Below are 27,484 nucleotides of genomic sequence, written 5' to 3' on the forward strand. Positions count from 1 at the left end.
CCTCATCAAACCCTGTACACTCAAGACACTCAACCCTGTACACCATATTATGGCCAGTACCGAATTCCTTCCATAATATGTTGATCTGTCTACAAATTCTGCCTTCTGACAATAAATCTGATTCGGATTGTGATTCTGCCTTCTAAATCAACAATCTGGGAAACCCATTGCCAAAACAAAGGAAAATCAGCGCCCTCTTTTTTCCTGTGAGTCAACAGTCAGTAGTTCTCAAACGTTTCCATGCCCCCCCCCCCCCCCCGAAGAGAATATCTTTTATTTTCTATTAACAGTTTCCGTGCTTTGAATGGATTACTCCAGGTTAATGTCGCTGCCATATCGGACATACGCGACTTTTGTTTTATGTGTTTAATCCGCCGCAATGTAAAAAATAAATAGAAAATCCTTCATCGCCGCGGAGAAAGAGAGTAGATGCATCTGTTTGGATGATGAAACCGGAAATCGTCACATGCTGTGGGCTGCTAGGGCTTCTGGGAAATTGAGGCCAATACAAACGAATGGGGTTCAACGCCTCATGGAGGAGGCTCCTGTGCTGCGTCTTCCGGGTGTACCAAGATGGCGGGTGGTCCGGCCGATTTTCGCGGATTAAAAGCCCAAATAATTCAGCGTATGCTCTAAAGGTAATACAACAATCTCGGCAGTGAAGGGGGGTTGATTAAAAGTCTGGTAAATCGTTTTCCGCAGTCAAACTGTTAAAGAATTCAAAATTATGCAAAATCATATATATATATCAAATAAACACTTTCTAGATTTTTTAAAAATGTTTGTGAACCACTGTTCTAGTGTTTTGAAAAACGTATGTTGCTGAGTAATAGCTTAAATATTTCTACGCCGTTCACTTCCATTATAAGAGTGATCTCTGACCGCATTTTTCTCTGAATTGAGGCTCAGATTGAGGTGATTGAACAGAACGTCGATGTTAGGGGCGCAGGGTAGAGTAACCGGATGGCAACCGCAAGATTCCCAGTTCGAACCATGTGGGCTCTCCCAGAGTTAGTGTCGAAGTGTCCTTGAGCAAGACTCTGAACCCCTAATTGCTCCCGATGTGCAGGTTGGTGCCTTGCATGGTTCTCTCCGGCATTGGTGTGTGAATGTCTATGAATGGGTGAATGTAATGCACAATCTCTGTAAAGCGCCTTGGATAAAGGCGCTATATAAATGCACCATTTACCATTTACTAAATCATCGCTACCTCACAGTAATATTCACTATTAACACTTCTGATGACTTTTAATGTTACGAATCGATGGTCTATACTAGGCAATTTTATCAAAGTAAAAAAAACCTTTTCTATGGCTGGTGGACATTAGACTGAATGGCTGGAGGCAGTCAAAGTGTTTTAAGATGATAGGACAGTAACAGCTAGTGTTTGTTGGGTTGCAGGTGTTTTATGTCCATAATCAACAGTATGCTGTGGAAGGCAAATGACATCCTGCTGCTGGTTGCCGAGGTAACAATGACACCAACGCAGCCACGCACGCACACACACACACACACACACACACACACACACACACACACACACACACACACACACACACACACACACACACACAGTATATATCATACATTACATAATACACTGTGTGCGTGTGTGTGCGTGTGCGTGCGTGTGTGCGTGTTAGGACTTCTATAAGCAGGCTACTCACCAGACTGACAGCTTTGACGTGTGCGCCGTTCAAATCAACACCAGGCTGCTGGGATACAAACAGCAAGTGAACCTGTACTACAACGTCGGCTTGCAAGGTACAAAATACACGGTGCACACTGTACAACACACTGTACAACACACTGTACAACACACTGTACAACACACTGTACAACACACTGTACAACACACTGTACAACACACTGTACAACACACTGTACAACACACTGTACAACACACTGTACAACACACGCTATACTGTACACGTTGACCTGTGCTACAACACCCTCCAAGGTACGCACAATTTAGACATTTGTATTTGTCAGTCTTGCAAAGTGTAACATTGGAGTAAGTGGTAGTCCGCAAAATGGCATACAGTACGGGCTAAATATAGTGTATAGAAAGTACGGATGTCCCAATAAAAAAAAGAAAAAATATCTTATTTTGAAGTCCACCGACTGGGAATATGAATGAATGAATGAATTTTATTTGTATAGCACCTTTCCAAACGTATAGTTACAAAGTGCTTTACAGACAGGTTATAAAAACAGTAATCATAAAAACATAAAAACAACAAAACATCAAGACATCAGATATAATAAAGCATGAAGAAAATAACAGGTCAATAAAACAATAAAAAACAATATTAGGAAAAACACTTGGCATACAGTTTTAAAAGAAGGCACTGATTCTGCTAATCTAAGAGCGTTTAGAATAGTGTTTATAGCTAGTACCTAGCTATATATCTCGTGTTGTGTTTATAGCTGACTCCCCCCTTAAATGTGCACTTGCAGTTTTGGCAACTTCAAACCAAACTCCACATTTTATGTACCTTCCATAGTGTCAACCACTTACCACTGTGTTGGATCGGTGGTTAGACTGGCATATTCACCGATACCGATATGACCCAAATAAGGGCCGATACTGTTCCGATGCCGATACAGTATCGGGACATCTCTAATAGAAAGTTTAGTGCTACAAACTAAGTATCTAGGATATGTTAAACGTCAAACCGTCATGGCGGAACTTCCCCCTGTTTTGAACGCCTTGCTAGATTAAAAAAGTGAATGTGTACATAAATGTTCAGAATTTTGCACGGGTGGCCCGGGGTGGGTATTAGCACCCGTGCATGTCGTATTCTTCAATAAAAAGCATTTTTATCCGATCAGTGACAATTTAGTCAGAAAGTTATAATGTATCAGAGACAGAGTGCAATACACCTCCCAACCGATAGGGGTGCGTAGTTGAAAGCATACGACAAAAAGAAAATACGGATAAACTGACCGTCGGTCGGATAAAAATGCTTTTTATTGAACAATACATGTCCGTGCAAAATTCTAACATCCGTGGCCCCGGGAGGGAGCAATTTATATTTGAAATCGGAACATTTATACACGTTAACTTGTAAATGTAGCTCATTACAGCCACATAATGTACAATTGTGGCTCAATACAGGGTGAAGTCGTGTCATGACTGTCATGATTACAACCGTCATGTTTCAGGCATCTAAATAATAACAAGTGAACAAGTAACCAATACATCTGGTGTCATAGGGAAAAAGGGATACCTGCTACCGTTGCTGTCAAACTTCTGAAGCCATTCATTCATCATTATATATCCAGATGTTACTTTATCTCTCTCTCTCTCTCTCTCTCTCTCTCTCTCTCTCTCTCTCTCTCTCTACCTGTCTGTCTGTCAGAGTTCAGAGAGCAGTTGTGTGTGTTGGAGGAGGGGGTGTGTGGGTTTCCCAGGGTTCTGTTCCCGAACCACACACAGCGCTGTGTGACGACGATGCTGGAGCAGACCGCCGCTATCAGACAGGACCTGGACCACACCATTAGGACCAGCATAGAGACCAAGGTACCAGTCCAGCAGTCCATTAGGACCAGCATAGAGACCAAGGTACCAGTCCAGCAGTGTTGATTCTGACAGCAATTTTTGATTTAGTCCAGTCGTAGTCTTTTGTATAAAATTGTCATTTAGTTTTAGTCATATTTTAGTCATCTGACATGTTTTAGTGTTGTTTCGAGACGTGGATATAAAGAAGGAAGTCCTGAAAGAGCCAAGAGAGCAAGTAACAGAGAAAGAGCAACATTGTTCCAGTCAAATGGAACTTTGTAGTGGAATGACCTATGACATCCAATTAAGAAGAAAAAGGAGGAAAAGGAAAAATGGAGGAAGAATAACATAGGGATATTGTGTATGTCTAAGAAGTGGATAAAGGCGATGTACTGTATATGGAACCATCTTGAAATGCAGGATTCCAGTTATGCACCGAGCCTATTAAGGCGAGAGACTGTTGACTCATGTGACTATAGAGTGTGATGGTAAATTATGTATTTATACTGTATAGCGCTTTTTTTATCCAAAGTGCTTTACATAGATTGTGCATTAAATTCACCCATTCACACACACACACACACACACACACACATTCATACACCGATGGCGGAGGAAACCATGCAAGGCACCAACTGCACATCGGGAGAAATTAGGGTTCAGTCACACTTAGGGACACTTGACACTAATGACACTCGGACCAATAGTATGTCGGAACTAAAGCCTCTACCCGCTCTACCCCTGAGCTACTGCCACCCTGTGATGAAACATTGTGTTTTCATAGACTCAGTCAGCTGAGCGTGTGATAAAACATGGTTGTGTCTTTGCAGAGACTCCATGTCAGTCAGCTGAGCGTGTGATAAAACATGGTTGTGTCTTTGCAGAGACTCCATGTCAGTCAGCTGAGTGTGCGTCTTAGTCACCCAGCCTGTGAGGAGGAGCTGTCAGCTCTGAGGAGAAGAGAGGATGACAGACAGACACAGCTGGCTGGCGCCATCAACAGGACGTACCAGGAACTGCAGGTAGGACACTCCATGATTCAGCCAGGTTGAGCTTACCAGTCATAACTAGCTAAGTCATAAACCACTTTATAGTTGACTGAGGTCCCCCCAGGTCGTACACAAACAGACCATTTCCAATTTTTTATATTCGTTTATAGTATGTACATATGTCCACATATTGAAATGTTAACTTACTGAATGGTTGAGTCCTGTCTGTGTGTGTGGCTATGTTTGAATGTCGTTAATATGCACTTTGCATGCGTTCCTTAAAGATATTAAAGATATGCACAATCGCCACAGAAGCACATTTGGTCTTTCTCAGGAGTGCGTGCGCGTCAGTGGTGAGGAGTTTGTGAAGACTCTGGCATCTCTGGCAGAGAAGCTGCTGTTTCAGATGGACAACCTACTGACTGTAGATCAGATGATGGACACCAGCCTACCGACTGGTGATCGGACGGACAATCTACTGACTGGAGATGAGCTAAACACTGGAGGTAAAATAATTATTCTAAAACATTTTGAGAGGCGGTATAGCCCCTCCAATGCATGGCTTTTGAAGATTACATCATATGGCTGACAGCCAAGTATATGGGATTTTTAATGTTTTTTTTAGTGCACTTATGACGTAAATCGGTTGCTTCGTTTGCCTACATGCTTCGGTTATCTAGATAACTGTGTCTGTGAAGACTAGCCTCGCAAAGTCAGCCTTCATCTGCCTTAGCAATGCATATTGCCCCAGGCAGAGTAAGTCTGGCCCCTCTCTATTGTGGGAGGACGGCATGGCCGAAATGGTCTAGATTCGTCTGGAACCAAGGTTAATTAAATAAGGTTAGGAAGTGAAACCGTACGGTGGTCAATGGGCTATATGCAGCAAACACTTCCGTGTTCAGCTTCCTTGGTCTCAATTCCGCATCCCAGCAAGCCAAATAACGTCATGATAACGTTACGATGACGTCCTCCAGTGACTCCGGTGACGTTCAGGACTAGGCCAGATCACAACCCATATGGGGATGATCTTTACGTCATTTCCAGGACGTCTTCACTAGATTAAATCTTATTCTGGGCCAGATCTGACTAGTTATGATATGATAGACTTAAGTTGATCTGGCCTCGATCAGTCTCTCTCTGATTCATCCAGGGACGTCCGTCTTAGTGGGTAAAATGTATGTTGGTTGAAATCAGGTGATATTCTGGGCCAGATGTGACTAGTCTTGCTTTGGCTTGATCTAGCCCCAATCGAGATGTTTCTTTGCTTCCAGGGAGCAACATGGAGTCCACCGTACGGTCTTCGCTTCCTAACCTTATTTAATTAACCTCGTCTGGAACCAGGCTATAACCAACCAGGGCCCAGTATTCAAATATGGGGGGAAATAATCCTAACACTGAGAGGGACAAGACTAATATCCACGCAGTGATATTAGTACCGCTACGCAAGGCTAACTGAAGACTATAACTGTGTCTCTCGTTGCTATAGAGACAGAACCCAGGAGAGAGAGTGAGACCAGTCCGCTCTCGTGCAGAGAAGAACAGCAGCGAGGCAGCAGGTGACCTTTGACCCTGAATCCTGAGTTATTTTTGGGTGATCTTTGTTTCTCGTCCACATTTATTGATGGACTGTAACTTGTTTGTGTTTGTGTACATGTGTGCGTTCGTGTGCAACAGGACATGGCCAGGTGTCTGTTACCTGTCGCCCCCTGCTGACAGCCCTGAGAGACACACGCCTTCCCCTGCATCTCCCGTTACCATGCCGATTACAACATCACGCGTTACCATGCCGATTACAACATCACGCGTTACCGTGGCGACAGCCTCCATCACCACCGCAAAGAGCAGCCTGGGACACCTGGCTGTTATACAACACAGAGATACACAGCAGCAGGTACACACACACACACACACACACTAGAATAGATACCAATTATAAATAACTAGTAAATATAGTTGAATTTCTTTTATATCTCTAATATATAATATCTCTTAATATTGCTACACTGTGCCTGTCTATATTGACACTTAATGAAAATGTATGAAATTCAGATTTCTTTCAGAGGTTTTTGTTCTTGTTTGTTCTTTTCTTACTTGAATTAGCAAACATATTTATAAATTGTTTTCCAGTTTTGCTAAATCAAATTAGAAATTATGTTCATTGATTTGTTTTAATACTTGCTTTTGTATTTAAATAGGGTAGGCAAAATAAACTTTAGCTTCAGCCTACACTTTTTTAAAGTGCCTCATTGATATGTACCAACTGTACTAAACTGTTGAAATAAAAACGAAACACTGGAGCAGGGAGTGCCTAATGTCAGACTTCAATAAGTCTGACCCCTCTTTGATTCAAACCTTTATCACTGACAAAGGTTCAGATCAAAGGGTCTCCATGAGATGGAATCAAACCGATTACGTTTCAAAGCAACTCACGATGAGATCATATTACTCGTCGTCAAACTAACGTATCCCCATTTAAAATTCCACCACTCTTCCTGTAGACGGGGCTCTTTATTGAGGGGGGTTGTTTGTGTGTGTGTGTGTGTGTGTGTTAGTTGTTTGAGGAGGTGTACAGGTCTGAGTTGCTGCATTCTCATAGAGACAGAGACGGACGCCTGACGGAACTGCAGAGATGGACTGAACACTGGACACAACAGATACACACACTGACACAACTGAACGCTGAGTAACACACACACACACACACACACACACACAGAGAACGGTTCATTCAACATGTTATTGATGGTTATCAATGTGCACTCTATCTGCTATATGTCTTAATAATGTTCTTATTTGTTATGATTCAAACTTTGTATTGCTTTTTCAGTTTAGTCACAAAGTTCATATTAAAAACTAGACTTCATAAGTATTAAAATGTACAACAAATTTGATCAGTTTTTCAAGTCAATATTTATTTTACACGCCAGCTTTCAGATTTTTTTGTGTTCTCATAAATCATGAGTTGAGGGAAAGGGGACTAATTCAATATATAATTAAATACAATTGTGAATCGTGATGACTGAGGTCTTTACTCCGTTATGTGAATGTTGCACGTGTGCTTCAATAATTGGGACTCAGTTATTAAGTTACAGACTATTATTAATTTATTATACTAGCTGGTTGCCTTGTAACAAACTATTGATTTTAAATTTTTATCTATGGACCATCAGGCACAGCAAAAAACAACACATAACACAAAAGGCGTTTAAAGTGAAAAACACTTATTTCCAACATGGTCTCAAGAAGATGTTAAAGGACAATGAAAAACAAAGAATCGTAATCGATTACGTAAAAAACACAGTTTTGAAGAAAATAAAATACAGGTCCAACATTCTCAACAGATTTCATTATGAATCCATTCAAAAGAAGTCCTAACCTAACTAGAATTAATATTTCATATTTATTTAAAAATGCACTGTTTAATGGAAGGCTGTTTCATAACATGGCAGCAATATAAAAAAACTTCAGTCTACATTATTATTCACTCAAGGCACTTTATATGAACTGGCACACTGACCCTGGTATTATTCTTTGAGACAGACATAGTTATTTTGGGCCAAATCTGCCATTACCTCAGGTGCAAACATCGCCATCGGGGTAAATTGAAGGTAAACGTAAGTTCTTGAACTTAACTGATGGCCACTCTCGAGGATTAGTCCAGACATGAGCAGGCAGTCTATATAATAATAATAATAATAATAATAAAACTTTATTTGTATAGCACCTTTCATGACATGAAATGCAGCTCAAAGTGCTTTACAGAACAATGGAGAATAAAAGAAAAGCAAGGCAACGACATTAAAAAAAAACAAGCAGTAATGCAATACAGTGAGGACATGAATAACAATAGGTGTTCTTTCAGCCCACAATGTGTCAATTATTGCTTATAACTTCGCTGTGGCCCACAAATGTAGTCGGCCGATATAAAAACCTAATATAAATCAAGATATCCACGTTGGCCATGTTTCTATGCACCGGTTTGCACAACAACAAGATGGTAGATGATTGATAGGCAACGCATGTCACTGTTGATGAAAGAATAACTATGCCGAGTATGGACCATTGTCATCTTAGAACACAGGTATTGAGAAACATACCCAATTTGTACATATGATGCATATACCGTAATTTCCGGACTATAAGCCGCGGCTTTTTACCCATGATTTGAACCCTGCGGCTTATACAACGGTGCGGCTAATCTATGGATTTTTACAGCTAACGCAGAGCCATCTCAGGCTCTGAGCTAACGTAGCTGCGGCTTATAGTCCGGTGCGGCTTATAGTCCGGTGCGGCTTGTATATGGGATTTTACCTAAATTTGGCTGGTGCGGCTTATATTCAGGTGCGGCTTATAGTCCGGAAATTACGGTAGTTATCCACTAGCAATATTATGTTAGCTCTATTATGTTATTGTAAAGTGTCTCATCAATTTTGGTACTAATGTACAGTATACCTTCTCTATTAGCATAAAACCATACTATCTTAGGCCTCTTTTAGACGGCGACCATCTCCATATTTATAACACGTCAAAGTCCCGTTGCGTTCTCATTTTTTCTTACCCTTTACACGAGAACGCACACGTTATGATATGATGTGCTATTATGCTATACTGTCGCTAGGTGGCGATAACGGGCTGCCAAATAGACAGGTCACCCACGTACAAGAAGAAGAAACCTTCACGCAAGCCTGCGCAACACGGCTCTGGGCGCGCCACGGGATGGTATATATTTTATAATACATTAGGCTACATAAACGCTGCTGCCGCGGCTGCCGTCTATCACGAGGCTTTTTATTTACATCATGGTTTTACATTCAACATCGCTGATGAGCAGCACTTTGTAGGCGAGGAGGGAGGCTTGTTCAGGAACTCCATTATATCATAATGATATGGCTCTGCATCAATGTAATAAACATATGCGCTGTGAGCCAACATGAGCCATGATGTCATAAGTTTTGCGGATTCACCGTTTTGCCTGTTTATATGGAGACCATAGGAAACGGTGTTCTGAATGATTTCCACTCTGGAAGGCGGTTTCACTTCGATGCGTTTTCACCTCCTGAGAACACCGTTCTCGTCTAAATGACAGCGCTAAACGGTACTTTATTTTGCCGTTTTTTATGAACACCATCCTCGTGTAAATAGCACCTTAGATTGAAACCACGGAGCCCATCCAAAGTGTGACCGTGGAGCCGTCCTCCCCCAGAGCACAGCCATGGACTGCTATCATATTATGTATTACACCACTACACTATATCCTTCCTAATATTAGTATACATTATATATTATTTGACATTGCTATACCATACTATATTATCTTACTTACACTATTACATTCTGCTTGACGTTTCTTCCTATTGTTCGTTGCTAACTTGCTACTGTCGCAATATTGCTTGCACTGGGTGGAACTTTGTTGGTTCTCTGCTCTATATGTAAAGTGTCTTGAGACAACTTGTTGTGATTTGACACTTTAATACAATTTAATTGAAATAATCTACCAACAATATACTTTCAATTATGAAAATATTTTAATTCCAAAACGCTACCAAAACATACTATTTTCATCTCAAAGATGCTACATATAGTATACTGTATATGAGTTATATACAGTATATTAAACATTATACAAATGTTTTTTTTTGGTTTTTTTCCCTCCAAAATCTTTCTCAAGTAAGTCACATTCTTTCTTGATCCCTCTCATAATGTCTGACTCTCACGTGGTCCCAGAAGACGACCAAAAACAAAACAAAAAACATTGTATGTTTGGAAATATAGAAAAAAAACAATGAACAGCATACAGACTCATTCTGAGTCAGTTTGGAAAACAAAACGTGCCAGAATAGCTGCGGTCAAGGATCTGTGTGTAGACTAGAGATCTTATCGATAGACTGAAGCATCTGGGAGGTCAAACGAAGTCTGTCTGATTCACCCAACAGCTGTCTGTACAGAAAGACAGACACATAGACAAACAAGACTAGATTTACAAAAGTATATTTAGTGGTACAGTACACAGTTACTGTCAGTTATCCTTTATTAGCCTTAATGTCTGACTTAACGATGCTGGAGATTAGCTGTACGCAGACGGACGGACAAACAGACAGAGTGCAAAACATACTCTCCACATGCCTTCGGCCTGGTGGAGACAATTACAGGCCTATTTCTACATTAGTTAAGTTATTATTATTAAAAAAAAAAAAGTGTGCTAATGTACTCAACCCAACATGTACTTGTGCCACATTAGTAGCTACTGATGGAAATACTAACTTGATTGATTTGTGTGCATTGCAAACAGCCTGGTTTAGCTGTTCTGAAGCCAGATGAGCCTGGTGTCTCATGTTGGAAACTGTCTCCGACTCCTCCGTCTTCAGTGCAGCATTCTCTGACCTCAACAACTCACACTGGACCTGCACACACCATCAGTTGTTCAGCTAAATAATAAGTAGTCTCTACAAAGCATAATTAGCAGTGATAGCGTGCGTTTACCTCACAACAATGTGTTAGTTTTAAGTCAACTGACTCTAGTCTCTAGTAATCTATGCAGATATTTTGTTTAACTGATCTTTAAAACATCTGCAAAGATTTCTCACATGAGGGATGTTTTAAAGTGAATCTGCGTAAATTATGTGCATATGCAGTATGATCACTCCACAATCTGCGGCATGAAATCGTAGATGCTGTCACGGGGCCACGATAATATTGAGATGTTTTTGTTGCGACTGTAAACCCATTACTACCACCTGTAAACACATCGCAAACCATAATGTGAACAATTGAATGTTGCACCTGTAGTTGCTGTAGTTCCTGTTTGAGTCTGGACACAGTGTTCTCTGCCTTCACTGCTCGCTTCTGAAAGACAGACACACAGCAGACAAGACGTAGAGAAAGATAGACAGGTAGACAGATACAGTGAGACAGGTAGAGACACAGCCAGGTGTGGTGGAGGAACGCACACGTAGAAGGTAGGCAATTGGGCACAGATGGATGAACAGGATTTACTGCAGGTGCATATTGAGTGTGAGTTCTACATCATCAGTAAACGAAGAACTACAGTATTACAACCACAATTTAGCTTTCTATGCCAAAGGTTGAGCGTTTAGGAGACATACGGTCATCAGATGCAGGTTCTGTTCCACAGAGTGGACCATGCTCTCCAGAGCTTGCGCCTCCTTCTCCTCCTGTAATCTCCTCTGGAGTAACTCCTCAGACAGCTGATGGATCCTGGCAAGTATCAGTAGAATGGTGACGATGAAAAAGATGTAATCACAAGTGAGAAGTCTTGGTTCTTATTCTTATACCACTATATATACACTATCTCATGTAACATTATTGTTACATCTTATATACTATCTTACACTACTATTTATTATTCGTTATTGCTACTACTTGTATCTCCCTCTCTGCTCTCTCTCTTTCCCATCGAGGCAGATGGCCGCCCACGATATGGAGTCTGTAACTCTGCATGGGTCTGCCTGACGTTTCTTCCAGTTAAAGGGGAGTTTTCCGTTGCCACTGTCGCAAAATTGCTTGCTCAGGGTGGGACTGTCGGGTCTCTGCTTGATTTGACACACAAAATTGAATTGATTGATGATAATTTTCACAGAGATGTGGTGCTTATTCTGATTTATTGGCTAACTGCTGTATAATGGTTACAAAGTCAAAGTCATACGATTTGTCACACACTTCTCCGCATTTGACCCATCTCTTGGAGCAGCCGTGCCGTACTCAGGAATCATTTGATTAGTTGATTTGACCCCCCCAATCCAACCAATTGATGCCGAGTGCCAAGCAGGGAGGCATTGGGTCCCATTTTTACAGTCTTTGGTATGACCCGGGCCAGCGATCGAACCCCGACCTCCCAGTTTCAGGGTCGTATACTCTAACCACAAGGCCACCTGACTGGTTACACAATTCATGGAGCAGTGCCCTGTAGGCCAGGTGTAGCTAATCAGTGCTGAGGAGTAAAGCTGCACTTAATGGTACACCTCAGTAATGGCTGCGCCCAGGGCACCACCCCTTCGTCTATATACAGCAACTGACCAATCAGAACAGCTGAAGTGGTGTAGCAACATATCTGCTTACCCCTATGAGGTCAAGAGATTCAGCCGTGGAGCTGTCAAACTACCCGTGCAAATGCTTGGTTGTCTGATTGGCTCACCTGTGTTGGCCACTGTCATATTTCTTCTGGAGGTCTTTGAGAGTTCTTTTCAAACACACGTTGTCCTCCTTCAACTGGAACAGAGACACACCACTGTCAAGCCTGTGGTCCCTACAGCTGTGAGTGTGTATGAATATGTGTACATGTGTACCTGCTGCTGTAGCCGGTTGTTGCTCCTAGAGGTGGTGTCAGGAGGCTCGATGGATGTCTCATCATCTCCCTCATACTGCTCTCCGTTCAGACTGATCTTGCTGGTCCCGGAGGAGAACCTAGTTTGTCCAGATAAAACAAAGAAACAAAAAAATAGCAATAGTAGCGGATCAATCTTGAAACGGTCTTGCAGATCTGCTACTTTTGTGTGACGCTGTAGTATGATCAAGCAGGGCATTCATTTATGGAAAAAAAACACAAAAAGTTAGAACATGGAGTTGCCTGACAGCAAGTAAATACGATACATTTACATAATAAAACGTAAGGCATTTTCTTGCAGGTTTGGCAGAGAACCTCCCAAGACCCAAAGCGTACCTGGTCACCTCCTCCTCTTCATCTTCTAGACCCAAAGCGTACCTGGTCACCTCCTCCTCTTCATCTTCTAGCCAGGACACACTGCCGTCCTGTTCCTGCTGGTAGCTCTGCCCCCACTCCTCCTGAATACAGGAGTAGGCTGACCTCATTACTCATTCATCGATAATAATAAGAATACGTGACATTTCTATAGCGCTTTAAGATACCCAAAGTCTCTTTACAACATCTACATCTGTTGCTTGTGTGCAGTGGATCAGGGGTAGAGTGGCCAGTGGAGCGGCTGGATGGCAACTACAAGGTTCCCAGTTCGATCCCACCGGGATCCCCCAGAGTTAAGTGTCAAAGTGTCCTTGAGCAAGACTCTGAACCCCTAATTGCTCACGATGTGCAGGTTGGTGCCTTGCATGGTTTCCTACGGGATGACCTTTTACACAGAGCCTGGTAGTCGATTGTCACTGAGGGGGCGCTTGTTTAAAGGCGACCGGATTAAGGTTGGTGAGGGGTCCGTTAAAACGACCGGATTAAGGTTGGTGAGGGGTCCGTTAAAATGACCGGATTAAGGTTGGTGAGGGGTCCGTTAAAACGACCGGATTAAGGTTGGTGAGGGGTCCGTTAAAACGACCGGATTAAGGTTGGTGAGGGGTCCGTTAAAACCACCGGATTAAGGTTGGTGAGGGGTCCGTTAAAACCACCGGATTAAGGTTGGTGAGGGGTCCGTTAAAACCACCGGATTAAGGTTGGTGAGGGGTCCGTTAAAACGACCGGATTAAGGTTGGTGAGGGGTCCGTTAAAACGACCGGATTAAGGTTGGTGAGGGGTCCGTTAAAACCACCGGATTAAGGTTGGTGAGGGGTCCGTTAAAACCACCGGATTAAGGTTGGTGAGGGGTCCGTTAAAACGACCGGATTAAGGTTGGTGAGGGGTCCGTTAAAACGACCGGATTATGGTTGGTGAGGGATGCGTTAAAACGACCGGATTAAGGTTGGTGAGGGATGCGTTAAAACCACCGGATTAAGGTTGGTGAGGGGTCCGTTAAAACCACCGGATTAAGGTTGGTGAGGGGTCCGTTAAAACCACCGGATTAAGGTTGGTGAGGGATGCGTTAAAACCACCGGATTAAGGTTGGTGAGGGGTCCGTTAAAACGACCGGATTAAGGTTGGTGAGGGATGCGTTAAAACCACCGGATTAAGGTTGGTGAGGGGTCCGTTAAAACGACCGGATTAAGGTTGGTGAGGGGTCCGTTAAAACGACCGGATTAAGGTTGGTGAGGGATGCGTTAAAACCACCGGATTAAGGTTGGTGAGGGGTCCGTTAAAACGACCGGATTAAGGTTGGTGAGGGGTCCGTTAAAACCACCGGATTAAGGTTGGTGAGGGGTCCGTTAAAACGACCGGATTAAGGTTGGTGAGGGGTCCGTTAAAACGACCGGATTAAGGTTGGTGAGGGGTCCGTTAAAACCACCGGATTAAGGTTGGTGAGGGGTCCGTTAAAACCACCGGATTAAGGTTGGTGAGGGGTCCGTTAAAACCACCGGATTAAGGTTCGTGAGGGGTCCATTAAAACCACCGTGACCGGATTAAGGTTGGTGAGGGATGCGCTGCTCTGTGCTTGCGGTTATGGTTAGGGTTTGAGGTAGCTAGTAGCCGGCGCTGTAAAACAAGCGTCGCATCAGCGCCCATAGAAACCGAGGCTCTGCGTAAAAGGTAGTCCCGGTTTCCTACGCCATCGGTGTAAGAATGTCTGTGTGTTTGAATGAGTGAATGTAAAGCGCTTTGGATAAAAAACGCACCAGCATTTACCATTTATAGATAAAGGTGATTGACAATATCATGGCCAGATAGCTATACGTATACAACCCAAGAGTACTAGGCTAGTACTAGCAAAGTTAAACATTGCTTGAATCAAAATCACAGCATGCGTGAGGTTAAAACGAAACTAAAAGGATAATATAATTTTGTCCCAAAGTTGTACCCATAATGTTATACAAACATGAATTGCAGACGCTACAATAGGCTGCTCCTTAATCAATGAAAAAAGCAATTGAAAATTGTCATTATGAGCTTCTTTAATCCATATCCATGAGATGCCAGCCTGAGGTGTTCAAATGATTCAACACAAAACTAAACATTACATACAACACTGTACGGTACCTGCTGTGGCAGGAGGGAGGGGTCAGAAAAGAAACTGCTTTTGACCTCCGGTTCAAACCTCGGACTGCTGGCCCTCTGCAAACAGATGGGTATAGCCATGGTTCATGACTCTCGTATTCATACGAGAGTCATGAAGAAACTTCACCCTGTTTTTTGCGCTCGCTGCATTTACAAGATTTCCGTATATATAAACATTCAGATTTCAAATATAAAGTACTCACAATTTGTCCCACGGGTGTTAGTTAGTTGCAGCTCCAGCGATTAGAATTTCTGCATCCCGCGTTGTTTAATAAAAAGCATTTTTATCTGAGGTGTTATTTTGCCATTGGCTTTCAACTACGCGCCCCTATCGGTCGGGAGGAGGGTGGCACTCGGTGTGTTCGATATAGGTACGCTGACCGCCCTGCCAATACAGACTAATAGGCGAGTGCGCTCCCGGTGTGCAACTGAGGATTTCCCAAACGTACCCCGTTTGAAAAAAGTAGCCGGGGAGCTCGGACAAAAATGCTTTTTATTAAACAACGCGGGACGCAGCAATTCTAATCGCTGGCGCTGCTACTAACTAACACCCGTGGGACACTTTGTGAGTACTTTATATTTGAAATCCGATTGTTTAAATGTTTATATATACGGAAATCTTGTAAATGCAGCGAGAGCAAAAAACAGGGCAAAGTTTCTGCATGACTGTCATCATGGCAGTCATGTTCCAGGGCTAAGATGGGTAGAGAGAGACTTAACAGTAGCTAGAGAGAGTGATACACTAGCAGCGAGACAGAAAGACACACAGGTGGGTATATGTGTTAAATAGTAAACACTGGTGTGTGTGTGTGTGTGTGTGTGTCCGCCTCGTGTCCACTGTCCAGTCCTCACCTTGTGCGCTGTCTGTCTGTCTTCCTGCGTGTCTGTATGTTTACAGCGCAGGAACTCCTTGAAGGAAAATGGGTTCATTTCATCTCCCTCAGCCTCATCATCTATAGACAAAAATAGCATCAAGCTTTATGAATGATGATGATATAATAATATATATAATAACATCATGGTGGTGGTATTCATAATATTATTAGTAGTAGTTGTAGTATTATGCATGGCCACAGATAATACTGAATTCTGATGATTTGTCGGAGGTGTATAATTTAGAACATTTCGTGCACTGAGAAAGTTAATCAACTTAGTGAACTTACCGTCTGTAATGATGAGAGTCTTGACAGAGCTCTTATGTTTATGTTTAGACATGTTGACAGTCAGTGAGACACACACACACACACACACACACACACACACACACACACACACACACACACACACACACACACACACACACACACACACACACACACACACACACACACACACACACACAGTCAGTCAGTAACAAGTCGCAGACAGTCAGCCAGTCAGTCACAAACGTCAGACAGACAGAGAGACGTACGGACGGAAACGATGCAGGGCAGGGGTCTGTTACTCTGCAGTCTGTCTCTCCTGTTAGCTTTCTGCTAACTATACATCCAGCTTAGTTTTGCCGTTTTTAAACAAACCATGTGCAATATGACATATTAAGACCTTTATGGTGTAGTTAAACCATGTCTGCCGTGCTGATGTAGTCCGGTGAGGTCCACAGAACTTCAGATGTTTGTTTTAGCTACTGCAGGGTTACCAGATCAGCTGACAACAACAACAGTAACAAGAGAGACACTAAAAGGATGTAATACTTCCGCCCGTGGCCTTCAAAATAAAAGCATATGTCACTATCAGTTATGAAGGGCAGCTGAGGCTTGATACTAGGTATTGCTTGCTATTGGTATCAAAATATACTATATAGAGTATGTAGTTGTAAGTTGATTAGCGGTATACTGTGGTTACTTTGCGCCAAAAACCGCGACAGCCACCCGCCATTTTATGCGTATGCCAATAAAACAGTAAATCTGTGCCTGGTTTGCTGGGACCAGATCACATAAATGACCATATGTCTTACGTCATCATTTAGAGCTAGTCATACGTATACTATATACATAATCAGTAAAATAAACTAGCAAATTGTGCCTGATCTGCTGATGAACGATGACCGGGCGAAATTATTACTTGCGCGCTCTGCTTGCGCAAGTAAAAAAAAGAAAATAGCAAAATGTACAACCTCACGAGTCACGACGCATTTTGAGGTTATAGATCAGCTAAGGGCTGAAGTGCATGTATTATTTTGTAATAAATCAAAATCTCTCAAAAAGTGACTAACTATGTCTTCTAATATTGTAAATAAACCTACAGAAACCCATGGCCATGTGGGTTTTTTCATGCACCATCTCTCTATCTCTCTCTCTCTCTCTCTCTCTCTCTCTCTCTGTATGATTAGACTGTATGATTGCCATTTAAAAGAACCTTAAGACATTTTAACATTGCGTTTAATTAGCTCATATCATTATCCTTGTTTATGTTTATCTATAATGTTTTTCTTAAATGTTTTCTTTATTTTCCTTCTTTGTTTTCCATCTCCTTTAATGTTTTTATATTTGTAAACTGTGAAGCACATCGAGTTGCACTTGCTGTATGAAATGTGCTATACAAATAAAGTTTTGATTGATTGATTGCCATAACATCTTTATTGTTGGATGATGTGTGTACATTCTTTTTTTCAGCAGGTTTTTCCCCTACATAGCCTAGGCCTAGGCTATTTAATGGTTACATTTATTTTGAAGTTAAATCATTCCACGTTGGCTGATTTCACAGAGCTGAGCCCGACTCAGCTGACAGCTGCAAGAACACGTGTCCAGCTCACAACTTCTCATTGGCTGCGCTGTGGCGGGATGGCATAGCAACAGGAAATACAATTCCCATAGTGCAAGTGTTGGCTCCGTCTTATGAGCTAATTTAGAACTTCCTGTCTGAGAGCTAGCTAATTTAAGACATCCGGTTGCCTTCAGAATAAAATAAGGTTATTTAATTCGTTAATTTAATTAATTAATTAATATATAATTAATTAATTAAATTAACGAATTAAATAAATAATTAATTAATTAATAATTAATTAATTTAATTTAATTTAATTAGTTAATTATTACATTACATTATTAGTATTATTATTACATTACAGTTATTGTAAAGACACACATTATGTTTCTGTGTAAAAATAAGTAATTAAATAACATAAAAAAGTTATCTAAATGGATAAATGCTATTCACTGGAGTGCATGGACTTTATAAAGTGGACACTGGACAAAAGACGGCTCCGCGAGGCAACTATCTGGACATACCCACGCGTTCGGGGAGATGTCCTGTACCACACCCCACTCTCCGCTAAGCAGGAGAGGTGTAAAATTCACAGCAGCAGACCTTCTACTGAGGTCAACGCTCACAAAAGTACCGTTTCCAGACCCAGAATGGACACTGGACAAAGAGGCCTCCGCGAGGCAACTATCTGGACATACCCACGCGTTCGGGGAGATGTCCTGTACCACACCCCACTCTCCGCTAAGCGGGAGAGGTGTAAAATTCACAGCAGCAGACCTTCTACTGGGGTCAATGCTCAAAAAAGTACCGTTTCCGGACCCAGAATGGACACTGGACAAAAGACGGCTCCGCGAGGCAACTATCTGGACATACCCACGCGTTCGGGGAGATGTCCTCTACCACACCCCACTCTCCGCTAAGAGGAGTGTAAAATTCACAGCAGCAGACCTTCTACTGGGGTCAACGCTCAAAAAAGTGCTGTGCCTTGGGGCCTATAACAGACATTGTATGTGTAAAGTGGGTAAAGTAATACTATTACAGTGCTAATTACTGGTGTTGGAACACTAATGGCTCTGCATGCAATTTGCAAAGTAATACTAATTATTTTGGTAATTACTGGTGTTTGAACACTAATGTCTGCATGAATGACAATGGTAATGTCATTCACTATGTAGATGGGCCATTGACAGTAATAGTTTATTTTTACAGTGCTGTGTTTATACATTCCTGTTGTCCTGTCCTGTACTCCTCCAACCCATCTTTCTGGCTGGGCGGTGCCTCATCGGTATAGATGAGGTGACATCGATCGTTATATATATAGTGGCCCTCTCCATAGCATTACATTTATAAAAGAATAAAATAATACAGACAAGGCTTTGAAAGTTAGAAATAAATACCTTTTAATTAATCATTCAATCAATCAATTCAATGGAAAGAAAAAGGCATACAGTTTGCTTACGGTGTTTCTCATTCACTGTTACACAGAAGAAGAAAAAATCACTCTGCAAAATAATGATCATCACAATCAGAAATAAAACGCGAATTTAAAAGTTTCCAAATCCCTACAATATTTGTTTTTAAACATCACAATTTGTCTTAATGTGGACTGAGAAGCTACTTTAATAGTTTGAAGAGATCGTCCACCGGAAGTCTTAAATTAGCTCACTAGATTAGCTCACTAGACAGTGCCGCAAGTGGCTAACTTCTGTTCACTTGCTTCAGTTCCACATGATCCACAACCCTGCGAAGTCACAAAGTCTACACGTGTGGCGCGACATATCAGTTTTCACTGCAAGCAAACAAACAAACAAACAAACAGCGGTAAGTTTGAAAGAGGGGAAGATGAAGACATTAAACTTAATGGTGTTTTTTGGTTCATTGATTGAATCTAAAGTGAAGTGAATGAATCTGTGTTATGACTTCCGTAGTAGACGCAAGCCTGCTTCAATCACTATAGGCCTACTGATCGATTGATTGAAGATACTATAGCTAACAGGGGAAATTGGAAAAACATCATAATCAACATTCTTTGTGTCAGTCTGTCAGTCTACTTAATACCATTCAGAATAAAAGGTTGTGTGACTGTGTGTACTACTGTAGTGTAGTGCACTTTTGGGAAGAGCTTATCGCATTTTGTGTTGTGTCCCAATTGTGGGCACAACATTAATAAATCATTACCATAGTAATAGATTAGCAACGATTTTATTTGTTTGACTCTGTTTTGTTTTTTAATAGTGATCCTCTTGAATTATAAGAAACATCATTCATACTGTTATGCAATGATGTTTTCTTAATTTAAAACTTAAAACCTGAACTATAAAGCTAAATGATCTTTATCTAGATCTACAAGCTCACAACGCCTCGTATATGAGCTTGAATAACAGATTTTCTTTGTCTGTAAACTGGATTTCCTGCAGTACTGTACATCCTGTTTATTTATGTTCCAACAAGGTCACTTAGGGCTGGGTCATGAATCCAGTTCAATATAGTTCTGTGGAATGTTTTTTAAGCAGTCACCCACTATGCAATTGTGGCCAAGTAGTCCAAACTTGCAACCAGTTGCAAAAAACTGCTGCGGTCTGGAGTGACCAGTTGCTCACCATTTGGGGATAATGGTTGCGTTGAGAATCATCGGTACCAATAGGATCCCGCCTTGTACTCACTGGTAACCGCCCCTCTAGACCAGAAACCACACAGGCTGGGCCTGGCTACCCCTGACCTGGCTCTTGACTCCAATAGTTTGACTCGGGCCATCCCACGTGTATCCCATGCCATGTATCTAAACCAGGGGTGCCCGCTCTTTTTTGACATGAGAGCTACTTTCAAAATGAACAGCTCAACAAGATCTACTCACTGAAAACATTATAATACCATTGCTGAACATGGCTTTGGAATAGCGCGGCGCTGGCATTATATTTAAGACAAAAGCACTTGGAAAGGGGAGAAATGGAATAGGTAGAGTTTTTTTTTTGTAATATAGGCCTACCGACATTTTGTGTGCAACAACACTCTTGAAAACAAAGTATTGCATTATGGGTTTGCGCTGACAGGCACTTTTTTTTCTTCAGTCAATCAATCAAGTCAACTTAATTCAAGAGGCAGATGCCAAAAATAGTTTTTATATTTAAATAAATGTAATATTCTTTAAGGGCATGTCATGTGATCTACCTGCACAGCCTTTGTGATCTACTGGTATAGATCGCGATCTACCTTTTGGGCACCCCTGATCTAAACGAAAAATATGAGGACAAATCAATGTATCTAAATGTATTACATTTATTTTCATTGTGTGTGGTATGGTTAGCTAATTCACATCAGCTCTCACCTCCCGGGTGCTTCTGTGTTTATTATTACTAACAACATCATTTCATGTTTAACCCATTCTGACCTGAGATCAGATTCACACGAGGTTTCCACTGGACACACACTGGTCTGATGAACCCATTCTGACCTGAGATCAGATTCTAAAAAATGTCAGTCGTTCTTCGATTTTTCAAAAATAGCAGACCTACAAGCTCGTAGCGCGCCACTCGGTGGCGCGCTATGAGCTTGTAGATCTGCTATTTTTCAATAGCTAAAGCATAACATGATGCTGACACCAAAATGGGTGCCCGGTCAGAATGGGTTTATTCATAGTTTGGATTTTCGGTGGTGAGGTGACCACCGCTTCACCGAAAACTACAACATGATGTCACTGAGCCGCGCTGAAGGGAAAACCACAGCTCTCCCCAGCCCTTCTTCTCTCTGTTTTTACTCACCACTGGATCACCGAGACTTGCTCCGGGCAATGTGATTGGTCTCTAGAAGCTGTTAAGATGTTGTGCTGGCTATAGTATAGGCCTACTTTATAATAGTTGCAATGACAGCTCAGCTCGCGCCACCACGGAGTATAGCCGGCCAGCGCTGTCCTCCTGGCCGTGATGAGACGTGTGTGTGTGTGTGTGGGGGGGGGACACAGGAATTGGGAGTCGGGGCTCGCGGTGGCTCAGGGGTAGAGTGCTTGGATGGTAACCGTAAGGTTGCCAGTTCGAACCCGGGCTCCCCCAGAGTTACTGTCGAAGTGTCCTTGAGCAAGACACTGAACCCCTAATTGCTCCCGATGTGCTAGTTGGTGCCTTGCATGGTTTCCGCTGCCATCGGTGTATGAATGGGTGAATGTAATGCACAATCTCTGTAAAGCGCCTTGGATAAAGGCGCTATATAAATGCACCATTTACCATTTACCATTTAGTATAGCCTGCACAACGTGAGTAGCTCCCCCCAGCAAAAAGTGGAACACACATGCAAATACACATTGCACCCGATGTAGTATGAATCCACACAAACGCAAGCTTTGGTTTCCGGGGCACTGGTTTTGCGAGCCGAGCAGTGTTTCCATTATTATAATATAAAGAGACCTTGGGCTTGTTTTTCTGTAAATGTGCTTATATACATATTGGTGGTTGTGGTTTTTTGGGGTCTTGTTTCTAGAGTGTTGTTGCTTATTTGGGTTTGTTTCCTAATGTTTAAACCACCATAATGTTTACCACCTAATGTTTAAACCACCATAATGTTTTCCACCTAATGTTTAAACCACCATGTTTGTCCAAGCAAGGAACCTACATCCATCCATTTCCCAACCAATTCAATTCAAAGGGCTTTATTGACATGAGAAAACATACGTTTACATTGCCAAAGCAGAACGAACAATACAACAATACAGCAATACAATCAAAACAAAGATTATGTACATTGAAGGTCAGGATCTTCAATAGATCAACTTCTATGTACCAAGATCACTCGATGCAGGTATAGTGCAGGAATATACACAATGATTAGTCTTTAGGGTGGTTGTGTTCCATTTGATATCCTTCTATCACAGCAGCTCACAAATCTTGCTGCTGTGTTTGCACATTGTTGTACTTCGCCCAGCAGATATGGGAGTTTTTTGTCATTGGTCATGTTTTCAAAATCTCCGTGTGTGGTTGTAATCTGTGGGAAGTATGTGTCTCTGATGTCTTGGTACAATGGACAGATGGTTAGGAAGTGTAGCTCGGTTTCCACTTCATTTAGTGTGCAGTGGGTGCATAGTCTGTCTTCTCTCGGGATACAGGTCTTCCTATGACGGCCTTTCTCGATCGCGAGACTGTGCTCACTGAGTCTGTACCTAGTTAAGATTTTTCTTTGTTTTGGGTCGGTCACGGTGCTCAGGTGTTCTGCCACTGTGTATTCTCTGTTTAGGGCCAGATAGCATTCTAGTTTACTCTGCTTTTGTGTTGCTTCTTTCCAATGTGTCAGATAGTTTTCCTTTTGCTGTTTTATAATTTGGTTTAGTCCAATGGGTTTTCTATCTCGTGGCTCTGTTTGTGTTTGTGCCCGGAGTTCCAGGGCCAGCTGGCTGAGGGGGCATCTCTCTAGAGTTTCACTGTGTGTGAGTGCCTTGTTATGGAGTGCATCTAGGTCACTTTCTTTTAGGTGGTTGTAGAACTTAAGTGCTCTCTTTTTTATTTTGATTATGAGTGGGTATCGTCCTAATTCTGCCCTGCATGCATTATTTGGTGTTTTTCGCTGGGTACGGAGAATGGATTTGCAGAATTCTGTGTGTAGGGTCTCGGTTTGTAGTCCAGGCAATCTAGCCCATTTTAGACCCAAAAAACAGACTAATTAAAATAGTTTTTTTTTCAACAGATATCATTTCTATGAGGTGTCTAGAATAACATACTAAAAGTCCTAAGAAATCCTAGATGCGGAAATATGTTTAATTCTCATCAATTCAAGATGTGTGATAATACCTCGAGAAAACTAAACACCCTAATGGGCTTTTTTTTTTCTTTTGTTCTATCACAATGAAACTTTCCACAATGAATCTTAACCTGAAAACTAAACTCTTTTGTATTATAAGTTTATCTGAAACTTAATTTGAATATGCAAATTAGCTTAATATATATTGAATATGCCCACATTTGCATATCACGAAAATTACTTTTCCCCAAAATGTATAATATTTACATTGTTGTTTGTTAATGATATCAAACACACTGATCAGACTTTCATGAACCATTTCATAAAAATATTGTGACTTCATATAATAACATCAAAAACATGTATGACAAATGCATAAATCCGTCAAATCTTCCTCCAACCATCCTACTGCTAATGGTTGATGGCAATGCTGCTTTTGGACTGGCCTCTAACCTGAAACCTGCCGGGCTTGGTTGTACCTACCGGGGACATAACCCCCACCGGTATAGTCCTCAGGGTCACAGAGGCACACAAGCCTCACCACCACAACAAGGTAGCAACAACAGGGGAGGTTCCCCTGCTAACGTGGCCCAGGAAAGAGAAGTCTGGAACTCTATGCAACCCGACTTCGGATGAGCGGATGAAGATGAATGGATGGATGAATTTGCAAAACATTAAAGGGATTGTGTCATTGTGACATTAAAAATAAATGAATTAATGTCACATGTGAAACCTTTAAGGAGTAGGAAAGACACAACATAATTGTAGCGACAGCTGTGTGATGGAGTCTACCTGGAGGAGACAGAGCTGTGTGATGGAGTCTACCTGGAGGAGACAGAGCTGTGTGATGGAGTCTACCTGGAGGTGACAGAGCTGTGTGATGGAGTCTACCTGGAGGAGACAGAGCTGTGTGATGGAGTCTACCTGGAGGAGACAGAGCTGTGTGATGGAGTCTACCTGGAGGAGACAGAGCTGTGTGATGGAGTCTACCTGGAGGAGACAGAGCTGTGTGATGGAGTCTGCCTGGAGGTGACAGAGCTGTGTGATGGAGTCTACGTGGAGGTGGGAGAGCTGTGTGATGGAGTCTACCTGGAGGAGACAGCTGTGTGATGGAGTCTACCTGGAGGAGACAGAGCTGTGTGATGGAGTCTACCTGGAGGTGGGAGAGCTGTGTGATGGAGTCTACCTGGAGGTGACAGAGCTGTGTGATGGAGTCTACCTGGAGGTGACAGAGCTGTGTGATGGAGTCTACCTGGAGGTGGGAGAGCTGTGTGATGGAGTCTACCTGGAGGAGACAGAGCTGTGTGATGGAGTCTACCTGGAGGAGACAGAGCTGTGTGATGGAGTCTACCTGGAGGTGGGAGAGCTGTGTGATGGAGTCTACCTGGAGGTGACAGAGCTGTGTGATGGAGTCTACCTGGAGGTGACAGAGCTGTGTGATGGAGTCTACCTGGAGGTGGGAGAGCTGTGTGATGGAGTCTACCTGGAGGAGACAGAGCTGTGTGATGGAGTCTACCTGGAGGTGACAGAGCTGTGTGATGGAGTCTACCTGGAGGTGGGAGAGCTGTGTGATCGAGTCTACCTGGAGGTGACAGAGCTGTGTGATGGAGTCTACCTGGAGGTGGGAGAGCTGTGTGATGGAGTCTACCTGGAGGTGACAGAGCTGTGTGATGGAGTCTACCTGGAGGTGGGAGAGCTGTGTGATGGAGTCTACCTGGAGGAGACAGAGCTGTGTGATGGAGTCTACCTGGAGGTGGCAGAGCTGTGTGATGGAGTCTACCTGGAGGTGGGAGAGCTGTGTGATGGAGTCTACCTGGAGGAGACAGAGCTGTGTGATGGAGTCTACCTGGAGGTGACAGAGCTGTGTGATGGAGTCTACCTGGAGGTGGGAGAGCTGTGTGATGGAGTCTACCTGGAGGAGACAGAGCTGTGTGATGGAGTCTACCTGGAGGTGACAGAGCTGTGTGATGGAGTCTACCTGGAGGTGGGAGAGCTGTGTGATGGAGTCTACCTGGAGGTGGGAGAGCTGTGTGATGGAGTATACCTGGAGGTGACAGAGCTGTGTGATGGAGTCTACCTGGAGGTGAAAGAGCTGTGTGATGGAGTCTACCTGGAGGTGGGAGAGCTGTGTGATGGAGTCTACCTGGAGGTGGGAGAGCTGTGTGATGGAGTCTACCTGGAGGTGACAGAGCTGTGTGATGGAGTCTACCTGGAGGTGACAGAGCTGTGTAATGGAGTCTACCTGGAGGTGACAGAGCTGTGTGATGGAGTCTACCTGGAGGTGGGAGATGTGTGATGGAGTCTACCTGGAGGTGGGAGATGGCCTGCAACAGCTTCAGGTGCGTCTGCAGAGTACAGGAACAAGAAGACTGGGATGGACTGAGACACTGCTGCAGCCAGGGGATGTCCTCCCAGAGGTAGGTCACCTGGCCTCTGTGACCCTGAGGACTATACCGGTGGGGGTTATGCCCCCAGTAGGTACAACCAAGCCCGGCAGGTTTCAGGTTAGAGGCCAGTCCAAAAGCAGCATTGCCATCAACCATTAGCAGTAGGATGGTTGGAGGAAGATTTGACGGATTTATACATTTGTCATACATATGAATGGTGTTTTTGATGTTATTCTATGAAGTCACAATATTTCGATGAAATGGTTCATGAAAGTCTGATCAGTGTGTTTGATATCATTAACAAACAACAATGTAAATATTATACATTTTGGGGAAAAGTAATTTCCGTGATATGCAAATGTGGGCATATTCAATATATATTAAGCTAATTTGCATATTCAAATTAAGTTTCAGAGAAACTTGTAATACAAAAAAGTTTAGTTTTCATGTTAAGATTCATTGTGGAAAGTTTCATTGTGATAGGACAAAAGAAAAAAAAAAGCCCATTAGGGTGTTTAGTTTTCTCGAGGTATTAGCACACATCTTGAATTGATGAGAATTAAACATATTTCCGCATCTAGGATTTCTTAGGACTTTTAGTATGTTGTTCTAGACACCTCATAGAGATGATCTATGGTGAAAAAAATTCTATTTTAATTAGTCTGTCTGGAAATGCTACTTTGCCTGGACTATTGGTGTTTATCCCATTTTTCAACCACTAGGTACTTGAGACCCCTCTAGTGGTACACATAGGAATCGCCCAAAAAAGGAGAAAAGAAAATGACAAAGGTGGAATGTAATATTTATATTACTACAGGTAGTTCTTCTGACCAACCATGCAATTGGTTGAAATAGGCTATCCAGCCGTGCTGAAATGAGCATGATGGCACGCCTAGCCGTTAACAGAAGATTTGAGAACGGATTAATCACATTAGAAATATCATCAGTTGTGCTGATTATTGATTAGACAGAGTTTTGTCAGAGCAGCAGCATTATTATTGGCTTAGGAATGGAACAAAAAGGGCAGGACACTCCTGAATATTATCAGCTTTTAAGGTGGAGAGTCAAATATGTTCTGAGGTGGTACTTCAGTAGGCCTATACAATGGTTAGGAACCAATACCACATCATCTAAACATATTTTGTGTCAGGGACCCCCTTTTACCAGATTTGTGTTTGGGGTGAGAGCGGTGGTCACCTCACCACCGAAAATCCAAACTATGAAAAGGAATAGGGCTTAAGCACTCGTGCTGGCATAATCTGTCTTGAGATATTACCGTCTCTGACAGACTGACATATTGAGTGTGATTTTGTTTGTGTTTTGTGCGGCTCTG

At 42.5% G+C, this 27,484-nt stretch overlaps 2 protein-coding genes across 4 annotated transcripts in view; one reads left to right on the forward strand and one right to left on the reverse strand.

The window, feature by feature from the left end:
• Nucleotides 1-7,590, forward strand: part of ccdc180 (coiled-coil domain containing 180) — a gene marked incomplete at its 5' end in the record, with an annotated part of 37,960 nt that extends 30,370 nt beyond the window's left edge. Inside the window, 8 exons of the mRNA XM_083783537.1 lie at nt 1,402-1,468; nt 1,644-1,764; nt 3,366-3,526; nt 4,390-4,527; nt 4,829-5,000; nt 5,981-6,050; nt 6,169-6,385; nt 7,047-7,590. Coding sequence (XP_083639663.1) covers nt 1,402-1,468; nt 1,644-1,764; nt 3,366-3,526; nt 4,390-4,527; nt 4,829-5,000; nt 5,981-6,050; nt 6,169-6,385; nt 7,047-7,181 — 1,081 coding nt within the window. The 3' untranslated portion in view covers nt 7,182-7,590. The remainder of the gene's footprint in view (nt 1-1,401; nt 1,469-1,643; nt 1,765-3,365; nt 3,527-4,389; nt 4,528-4,828; nt 5,001-5,980; nt 6,051-6,168; nt 6,386-7,046) is intronic.
• Nucleotides 7,591-8,862: 1,272 nt separating this feature from the next.
• entr1 (endosome associated trafficking regulator 1) lies at nt 8,863-16,990 on the reverse strand. 3 transcript variants are annotated; one of them, XM_083784024.1, is made up of 11 exons: nt 16,504-16,990; nt 16,193-16,293; nt 15,323-15,397; nt 13,214-13,293; nt 12,798-12,915; nt 12,647-12,720; nt 11,598-11,709; nt 11,275-11,337; nt 10,756-10,895; nt 9,656-10,431; nt 8,863-8,981 (listed from the first exon to the last, which is right to left on the reverse strand). In XM_083784024.1, exons 1-10 carry the CDS (start codon nt 16,553-16,555, stop codon nt 10,341-10,343), a joined length of 906 nt encoding a protein of 301 aa, XP_083640150.1. In that variant the 5' UTR covers nt 16,556-16,990; the 3' UTR covers nt 8,863-8,981; nt 9,656-10,340. The 3 variants fall into 3 exon arrangements, with proteins under 3 accessions (XP_083640150.1, XP_083640148.1, XP_083640149.1); XM_083784022.1 differs by having other exon boundaries at nt 13,172-13,293; XM_083784023.1 differs by having other exon boundaries at nt 8,863-8,974; nt 9,640-10,431; nt 13,172-13,293.
• Between the last annotated feature and the right edge of the window lie 10,494 nt (nt 16,991-27,484).

The sequence above is a fragment of the Protomyctophum parallelum genome (assembly GCF_964188405.1).
Source record: "Protomyctophum parallelum genome assembly, chromosome: 15".
NCBI classification, from domain to species: Eukaryota; Metazoa; Chordata; class Actinopteri; order Myctophiformes; family Myctophidae; genus Protomyctophum; species Protomyctophum parallelum.